The 10,307-nt window shown below is 42.8% G+C and overlaps 1 protein-coding gene across 1 annotated transcript in view; it reads right to left on the minus strand.

Moving 5' to 3' along the window:
* Nucleotides 1–225: 225 nt before the first annotated feature.
* LOC126408965 (cadherin-6-like) overlaps nt 226–10,307 on the minus strand; it is a 331,509-nt gene continuing 321,427 nt past the window's right edge. The window contains exon 12 of the mRNA XM_050074787.1: nt 226–6,153. Within this exon, the coding sequence (XP_049930744.1) occupies nt 5,606–6,153 (548 nt within the window). The 3' untranslated portion in view covers nt 226–5,605. The remainder of the gene's footprint in view (nt 6,154–10,307) is intronic.

The raw sequence follows: 10,307 nt of genomic DNA on the forward strand, positions 1-10,307 counted from the left end.
CATATATATATGTATTTACACAAAATAACTAATTGAGTTGGAATCATTTGCTGAGAGCTTGGTCCCCCCCAGTTCAAAAATCCCATCTGCACCCCTGTGAGTATGAAAAGTATTTTCTCCCTGACTGAACTTTTGCCAGAGCGTTATTTCTCTGTTACAGGCACCTCTAATGAGTAAGGTTAGCAGAAGAGACAGATGTAACAAAGAATCAACATGTCTCTCACTGTAAAACTTTATTTTGAAAAAAATTAAACAACTTGATAATACATCATATACGGACAGCAGACTGCCCACAGCGAGTTTCACACCTCCAAAATGACATTAAAAAACAGTGAAGCTGGACAGATTTTTTTTCTTTCCAAGAATATCATCAGTGTGTCCTATAAATATTTGGTACAAAAAAGAATGAATTAAAATATAAAGAAAAATATGTGGACATTTCTGTTTAAAGCCTTCAGAGCAGACCACGGTCACAAAACACAACAGGAACAAACTGCTGCCGGAATGAAAACTCACAATACAGACCCCTGATATCAGTTCAGGATAACAAAAAGTCTGAACCACTAAATGATCCTGACTTCATAGTTTTGTCCCTCACTTGAAATATGTTATTTTTAACATAGCACTGAGGTTGACTGTTGTGATTATGATGTTTTACTGTGACATCAAAGTAAATGATGAATAAACTGCCTCCCAGTGTCAGTTAATTACAACATTTAACAACAAAACTTTATGTCTCTGAATGAGACATGAAGGTGGGCTGAATAAAACTAAGCAAACAATCCAGTAAAGAAGGAAAGCGTTTTTTCTTTTCTTTTCTATGACAATGCAACAAGTGAAATTTGTGCCAGGACACCTTTTGGCAAAAAACATCTGGATCATATCCTCAACTCTAAAAGTACATGGGAGAAAGCAGGTACGAGCATAAAGTAATATAAAGCTGAAAATGAAGTTATCAGTCACTGAAAAACATTCAAGCTGCAATGCTAGCTGTGAAGTAGAGCTGTCACTTTTTCAAAAGGTCAGCTTCAAATGAATCAGCCCTAACACACAATGTGTTCAAATTTATTTGAATACAACCCACAGAGCCAAAATCTAAGCTTGTGGTACAATGCAAAAAAATGACGTTCTGTTTATCCGTGATGTCTCCACTGTCTCTTGAGATACAAGCTACTATATGACTTTGGATTTGTTGTCATGATAATGTCACTCAGTATGTTTATATGACATTAGAGAAAATTGATTTATTGTGTTAGTCTGACTAAAATCGTACTAAATAGAACTTCTCAAAGTCACGTAATGTGATTTTGAGTCAAATTACTCCTACATGACATTGACTGTATAGTCAATCAGACCCAAACTGGTGTAGGCGCTCTGCGCATGCTCCACAGTTTCTGCCCCAGGCTTTGGCTTGGAAGTCAAATAGCATTAAATGCTCAACAGAAAAAGAGAAGAAAAAGTAAAGCATGCAGCACATACCAAATGCACAGACCTGTAAAGCTGTCCAACATGGTACCTGTTTGAAGGTAACCTCAACTTGTTTGTCAATTGTTTGGTCCGTTATGTAATAGCTCAACTGGAAAAAGGTCCAATACCAACAAGCCAAAAGGGCGCATATCACCACTGATGGTAGTGGAGTCAGACATACTTTGGTCAATAAATCGATTCCCCTCCCATGCTTATAAAAAGGGACAAGGATAGTAGTCACATTAAATGGCCTAGTCGAGCTATCACGTAGCGCCACATAATTGTCCAATGTAAATGTAGTGACTATAAGGCAGCTGCATCAAACCTCAGTTTTGCGTTAAATTTGCATGTATTGCTTGATTGGCCACTTGGAGTCTTGTCATCATCATGAGGTCACCAGGCAACAAGGGGAGACCCTGTGAAGTTACTGCACCCAGCTAAGAAATACACTGCCTCCGAAATCACACATGCACTACATTGGCCTCTTAGCTAGTTGGAGACACATGATAACTTGTGCCAACCTCAGCTCTACTGGCCTCTGCAAGCACCATGAACCTTTTCCCCTGGAATGACCATGTGGATCATGTATGTTCTCGTTTACAGCAAAGGCTGTATTTTCTGCGCAGGCTGAGGTTATGTTTTTATTCTATCAGGCAGTGATGGAGAGTGTTATCAGGTTATCAGGATGATGGCGTGGTTCGGCAACCTCTCCTCACAGTCCAAATCCAAGCTGCAGTGCCTGGTACAGACTGCTATGAAGGTGATGGGGAGGACTGAAAAGCTCTCCCTCCAGTCCATCTATGAGCAGTCTGTACTCAGGCAGGCACGGAGGGTGTTGGCAGACCCGTCTCACACCCTTCATCCTGAGTATGAGCTCTTGCCTTCTGGCAGAAGGTACAGACTTCCCAAATGCAAACTGAACTGTTTCAAACACTCATTCATTCCTAATTCCATCAAACTGTTAAATAGCTCTTGAAGGCTGGGAAAAACTGGGGATTGTGCAATAACTTAGTGCAATAACTTGGTGTTCTGTCTGTTTTTTCACATTTTGTCTGGTTTGTGTCTTATGAGTGTGTATGTTTGCCATTTCCTGTGTCTTTGCTGTTTTGTGTATATTTATTGTCTGCAAGGCAGCTGGTGTATGCACTCGAGTCCACGACAAATTTCCCCTAGGGGACAATAAAGTATATTCTATTCTATTCTATTCTATTCTATTCTATTCTATTCTATTCTATTCTATTCTATGAACCTCTTATATTTTTGTTTTCTTTATCACGTCTGTAGGAGTAACTTTACCTCAGCCATTAGAAAATGCAAACCCATTGTATAATGTTATGTCACAGGCATTTTTGTTGCCATCCATGCCATCCATGTGTAATGGTACCGCTACCACAATACTTCATATAGTGTTTTCTAAATGGCACACAGGGCAGAAGACTCATGGTCAGAGTTATTCCTAGCAAGAGAGGCATTTATTAATGTTACAGAGCTGCCTTGGCCACTGTCCGCTGTTGTCCAGCTTTGCATTGTGGGATATTTATGCCAGTGTAACATGTTTTCATACTGAAATATATCACACAGCCCCCATCAGATGCACTGAACAGGCTGACACGTCGGGCTCCGTTTCAAGGGTCTGTACTTGCTGGAACGACTGGTGAAAAGGGTTGGGTGTATGTCAGCTGTGTTGAAATGTGGTGAGGAGGGTGTCTATGCTTGTCTTTCGACCCCTGCTAGGTTATGCAAAAGCTCCTTCCAATTCGGTTGCTCACCACCTGGTTTGGCTGGGGCCCCCTTCTTCGCAAGTAAGCCTAATTACCCAAATGGTGAATGGCTGATTTGACAAAACACTGGCATGTTGCCTCATCATTCTTGATAGGGCTAATGTGTTAGCAAACAGGCAATTACGTCCAGCAGATGTGGAGCATGATTAGCATTAGTTTGGAGTTATGTTTGTGTCCACCTGATGAATGTCTATAATTATCTATCCTTTTAGCTCTTGTTTACTCTCCTGAGAAAAATATCTGTCTCTTTAGCTGCTACATGCTCCACTATGTTCACCAGATCCCTGCTGCTGAAACTGAGGTTAATGAGAGCGGTAAGACTCAATCAAAGCAGTAATATTGCGGGCAGGTAAACCAAAACAATGGGCTCAAAGACACTACAACACTCTGAATGTACTGTGAGAAGGGTTGATTTTCGTGACGAGCCTCCAGAGAATGACTCTACAATCATTTGATCCATTGTTGTTATTATAAAAATATTAATAATTGCAGTTATTAGACTTAACCAAAACCACTATCTTTGCCTAACAAATGGCTTGATGCACTTGAGCATTGGTAATTCAGAGTTTGGTAAGTTCACTGTAACTCAAACAGTAGACTAAACCCCTGAATAAAAAGTGACAGCTCTACTGTGAGGGCAGGGCTTGCCCATGTCCTTCATTTCAATATTAAACATATTCTTAATGAAAACACTTTATTTAGCATTGTTCAATATACTGTCTGTATGATATCTGAAGTAGGGATGCACCAATTCCGATATCTGGATCGAATATTCCCCCGATATCATCATAATAGATGGATCGGGTATCGGAAAATGCAACCTATACCTGAGGCGATCCTTTCCCTTTTAATCTATTGCAACGCGAGCTACATCATACATCATGGAGCGAAGGAGAGAATCTGCTGTGTGGACTGTTGCACAGTTATAATTATTTGTTAAAAATAAATAGTTCATCATTGCATAAATCTGTTTCATCTTGTTTCATTTCATCTTAGGAAAGAACTGTGTAGTCATCAATGCCTGATGCTTCTAGTTTCTGTTCTACATGTAAAGGTATATAGCTTTTTAGGTTAACCATGGTATCGGATCGGTTTCGGGTATCGGCTGATACTCAAAGCTACAGCATCGGGATCGGTTTCGAAACTGAAAAAGCTGGATCGGTGCATCTCTAATCTGAAGTTGTGTTCTTTTATAGAAAAAAAACAGCAGTGAAATTAAAGATTTATGGAACTTAGTATACTTCCAATGTGACTCAGTTCAACCACATTTCTGACACAATACACACTTAATCAAGAAGCTAAAAATCTAGAAATTATGCCATGAACAGTTATCCTCTGTTTAGGTGCAGCACAAAAAAAAACAACTAAAAAAAGATCTTAAAAAACCTGCGTAAACATAAAGAAATCAGTGCATTTAGTCAAATAAGATGTATTCTGTTTACTTTGTGTCCCGAAGAAGGCGATTTTTGAGTGAGGATCCTTCAGAACAGTTCCTCTGGAATGGTCCTTTTGTACAAGACAGCAAAAAAGACAAAATGCTATCATGTAAGAGTCATTAGCACCCTCCAGTCTCAGCCAGCCTACAGGCATCTGCAGTTCAGCTCGAAGGGCAGCAGAAGGGCACTTGGTCAAAACGAAAAATAAAACTTGTCTTCTCCACAGTTTTCAATTCATATCTGCAGAGGTACGTGTGTCTCCTGAAAAAACTACACTGGGGTTTTGTTGATTGGTTCCCAACACTTTCCTCCATTCGGCTTGCCTTGAATGGCACATGTACTGTAAAGCCACAAGAAACACTCTGCAAAATGGTGATTTGGTAACCCAGGAGAGATTAAAGCAAAGCCTGAAAGTATTTTAAGTCCAATCCTCAATATAAAACACAGCCTAATGTTGATTCAAAACTGACTGAAAAGAGTCTTTGAAGAGATTACCACTGATGGAACTGAAGATTTTTAGGCTCCACAGTTGTGCTGATTAATTTACATTTCTATATCCATCAGTTCCCATGCCCAAAATCAGATATTTAAGAACTTTTGTCTCCCTTTGAGAATGACTTGGTGAGCTCCTTTTTTGGATCTATGTGCAGTGAAGACAGGTCAAGGATCAGGTGATATTCTTGAATATCCCATTAAAAGGAATTAACATCTGACAATACATGTTTTGGTTCATCATGTGGATTGTATCATCTGTATTTTTTAAAAGTTCTCAGATTTTCTTAAAGCTCATCAATAATGTCCACAATCTCTAATATTGAGTTTGTGGTGGTTAGACATCGCTGTCCTTGCCCCTGCATTGGTCAAAATCTTTTCTGAACCTGTCTGTGACATGGAAGTAAATGTGTGTTTGTGTTGTGTTTGTTAGGAGAAGTCACTGTCCTCAGCCCCGTACAGGTCAGCCAGTTTCCTGAACCTGGGGCCCCAGTCACTCAGGTAGTGGTAGTCCTGCTCAGCCTCAGATGACGCTGAGCCCAGTGAGCTCAGTGACTCAGCCACTGAACCTGTGCCCTCGTAGGCATAGGTGGCCAGCGAGTCATAGGGTGGTGCTGTGGGGTTACAGTCATTCTCCAGCACTCTCTGATTGATAAACTCGCGTACATCCCCATTATCCCTTGACGCCATGCTGACTGGAGGCATGATAAAGCCAGAGGCAGCGGTGGGAGGTCGGCGGTGTGGTGGGTACAGCAGGGTGTCAGTGGGGATGATGTCTCGCCTCTGTTTGGCAGACTCCTCTAAGGCTGCGGCAGCATCCGGGTGTCGCAGTGCTCCAATGTCAAAAGCCTGGGTGTCCTCCTCACCTCCACCCTCGTCATTGTAGCTCACCACGTTGTCCCTGACATCCTCCTTGGAGATGATGAGAGGCTCCTGCTTTCTTTGGCGTTTCAACGCAGTGAACAGAACCACAATCACTGCAGAAGACAACAGCAGAAACATCTGGGATTAGACAATTTTACAGTCGACAGCACTGATGGGAATATACAGCCAATGAGGACAGATAATAAATCAGTCCCTTTTTGACCCTAGGGACCAGGGTCTAAATAAAGATCTGGGATATTATTTTACACCTCAAAAAGTCCCTGATCTGTGCTCCCAGTAGCTCAGTTGGCAGTGTGGGCATCCCATGCACAAAGGCAATGTCCTTGCTGCAGCTGCTGCAGGTTTGATTCCTAGAGTGTTCGATTCCAACCTGCAGCCCTTTGCTGCACGTCATCCCCTCTCTCTTTACCCACACCTTAATGTCCTGTCAATTAAAGGCAAAAAGCAAAAAACAATCTAAAAAAAATCCCTGATCAGATCAGGGGGTAGTACTTTCTGAAAGCAGAGGAACTTGCAGGGCAGGGTTTGATGATTGTTCAATCACACACAGTGCCTCCGCTTCAACTCATGTACTGCTAATTCATAAAACAAAGAAGTACTAAACTATCGATGTAGGACCATATTAGGAGGAGGAGAGAAAAGAGATTTCTTTTAGTTTGATAACATTATAAGTAAACGTAGGCTGTGCTGCCTCATTTTAAAGAGGAGAAAAAGAAAGAGAGCTCACGGCAGTGGCTTGAGAGAGAGACAGCACTGCAGTGCCTCCAACCTGCAGCGCAGTGATAGCCTATGCAGCAATAAATGACAAAACCTAAGGTTTTTTTCCCCCACCATCTTTTTTAGATGAAAAAGGGGGGCACACTGAACTATGGGCTGTGGAGTGTGTTCACTATGAGCACCAGCCACCCTCTGCTCTTCATGTTGCTTTTTCATGTCAGCAGACTAATTTGCGTAATCTTCACAGGTCTTTAGACCCTGTGGAAATGCAGATAACAATGGGCCGAAGGAATCTTTTAGTTCCTTGAAAAGTTGCCCCTGGAACTAACTGTCCCAGGAACTTTGGGTCAAAACGCGGCTAAAGATATGTTATTTAGATGGTCTTATTCTGGTTTGTTTTGTTGGTTATGACAACATCGGGCCTCATTTACAGTGCAATCAGCCAGTGTACACGTGTCATGAATTTTGTGTGCACACTTATTTTATGTACAGAGTAAGAACATTTCTATACACATATTAGTGAATGAGGCCCACTGTACTCAAGTTAATGCTGAGGTCTGAGATCATGATCATGGCTACAATGAAGTACAGGCAAGAAGCTAACACTTAAGATAGATTATCTGAACCACTAAATGAAATGTAAAACCACATGGCACCTAAAAAAATTGTGTGCTTGTTCCACTGTGATAACGCTTCATTCACACATACAGACTGCGTGGCGAGCTCCCTTTTACCTCTCACAAACCTAAACTTGTGAAATATCTGCTCTCTGGAAACCCACATCAACTTTGACTATATTATTTTCTAATGCTGCCACTATGCCAATGCACAACTGTGTAGTTCTTTTCCAAACTTCAGTGTTTCTGAATCTTTTTCAAGTTTCCTATGTTGCGTCAACATCTTTATGTCACAGTGGGATGCACCAGGGTTTTTTCGATGTTCATTTGTAATTAATGTCAACCTGTTGCATTTTCAATATGTATGTGTGAATGGGGGCTGCCTAAAGTAAGATGGGTGTATCTAGTCTAATAAGTCAAAGTTGAATCAAGTGGCTCTGTAAACTGTGATAGGTGATCAAGATGGCGCCATGGAAGACTGCCTAGGTGTTTGTTGCGTCAGTTCCCGAATCTCTTTCACCAGAGAAGAGCTTATGAACATCAGGGGAACAACTCCAGCTGATTTTTATCCCATGGTGGATTTATTGGGTTTTTGGCCGAAGGTGCCCTCAACTTTGCTCGTGAAGTGAAACGCCAGAGGAGGGGGACACGTGCTGGTGTGCTTGTGCGTCTCCACCAACGCGGACACCCCACACCGCTGTCAAGTATATTTCTCTCCAATGTGAGTTCGCTGGCCAACAAACTGGATGAACTCCAGCTACTGATAGTGAAAAACTGAGACTTTTCTACATCTGCAGTTTTGTGCTTCACGGAGACGTGGCTGTGTGGATCGATTCTGGACTCTGCGCTGCAGCTGGCAGGCTTCCAACTCTTCAGAGCGGATCGTGACACGGAACTTTCCGGCAAAACTAAATGTGGAGGTATCTGTTTTTACACTAATAGTGGCTGGTGTAATGATGTGACAGTGATCCAGCAGCACGGCTTTATTGATCCGGAATCTTTCTTCATCAACTGCAAACCTTTTTACTCCCCCCGTGAGTTTGCTTCATTCATTCTGGTCGGTGTTGGTCTTTCGCCAACCAGATACTGTGCGTGGAGCGGACTCACCCAGACTCCTTAGTTATTGTCCTTAGCGACTTTAACAAAGGTAACCTCACCCATGAACTCCCCAAATACAAAGAGTTTATAAAATGTCCGACCAGATAGAAGAATATCCTGGATCACTGTTACACAACCGTCAACAATGCCTATCACGCCGCCCCCCGCTCTGCACTGGGCCACTCTGACCACACCACCGTCCACCTGATTCCCTCATACAGGCAGAAGTTAAAGCTCTGTAAACCTGTTGCGAGTTCATCGAAGAAGTGGAACAGTGATGCTGTGGATGATCTTCAGGTGTGTTTGGACACTACTGACTGGGATGTTTTCAGGACCGCCACCAATAGTCTGGATGAGTACACAGAGGCTGTGACATCATACATCAGCTTCTGTGAGGATTGCTGTATACCATCACACACTACGGTGAGATATAACAATGACAAACCCTGGTTTAGTCCTAAACTCAGACAGTTGAGGAGGCTGAAGGAAGAGGCATTCAGGAGTGGGGACAAGACTTAAAGAGTCAAAGTACAGGTTTAGCAAGGCGTTGAGGGAAGCTTAACAGCTGTATGCTGAGAAACTACAACACCAGTTCTCAGTCAACAACTCTGCTTCTGTCTGTAAGGGGCTCAGACATACCCCTTTTCCACCAAAGCAGTTCCAGTGCTGGTTCGGGGCCAGTGCTAAATTTGGAACCGGTTTTCCTGTTTCGACAGACAAAAGAACTGGCTCTGGGCCAGAAAAACCGGTTCCAGAGTGGCACCAGTTCTTTGCTGGACTAGAAGAAAGAACCAATATGTCATGGGGAAGGGGGCAGGGTTATTGAGACCAACAACAATAAACGAGACCGTGCGAAGCGCCATTTTTAAAAAACCAGCGAGAGAAGAGAAGCCATGGATGCATCAAAACAACAGTGGTCCTTCGAGGAAACCAGCTGTCTCCTAGCGTTGTGGTCATCAGCAGAGGTGCAGAAGAAACTTGAGGGAGCTTCACGGACCAAGCCAGTATTTCTGCAAATACAACGAGAGATGGCTGCTGCGGGGTACGAGAGGACCATCGAGCAGATTAACAACAAGCTCAAAAAGTAAAAAAAAAAAGATTACCGGGACCAAAAAAGGGACCTCGGCCGAAGTGGCAACGAGCGGTCAAGGAGAAATCCACATTTCGATGTCCTCGACTCGGTCCTTGGCGACAGACCGGCGTGCCAAGTGACCGGAGCCCTGAACTCGGCCACTGCAATGCTGGAGGTGATGGTGGACGACAGCGTAACGCTGCCACAAACAGAACCTGGTAAGTTTCTTTTCGAATGTTTTCGCCTTGTATACAGTTGTTTAGTGTTACCAGTTTCTGCAGATAGCAGCTGTGTCCCAATTTACTGTAGGGCCCGCGAGGATGCGGGCCCTAAATTGGGACACAGCTATTGTTTGTGATGTCTGCTTGGCTTAATGTTAACTGATCAACAGGTTAGCTAAAGTAACGTTAGCAAGTTACTTAGCCATGGGCTCACCTACCAGCCCAACTTTCAGTTGGCTAAATATTGTATAATGTGTAGTGGACAAGTCACTGTTTAAAGCGCTGTTTTTCATGTGGTCTACAGAGTTATCTGCCGTCGAACAAGACGATGCTAACTTGGAGCTAACGTCGCCACTCCATTGCAGCTCGCCGACACCATCCAGCAGCTCAGGTCAAAGCCACCAGACCAGGTAAGAGTTGTTGTGCTGTTTATCCAGTAGTTTGTCTCACCAGACACTATGCAAACATGGAGATATACCTAAAAGTATGACTTGATAATATAAATATGTGCTGTGATAAAT

The sequence above is a fragment of the Epinephelus moara genome, chromosome 21 (genome assembly GCF_006386435.1).
Source record: "Epinephelus moara isolate mb chromosome 21, YSFRI_EMoa_1.0, whole genome shotgun sequence".
NCBI classification, from domain to species: Eukaryota; Metazoa; Chordata; class Actinopteri; order Perciformes; family Serranidae; genus Epinephelus; species Epinephelus moara.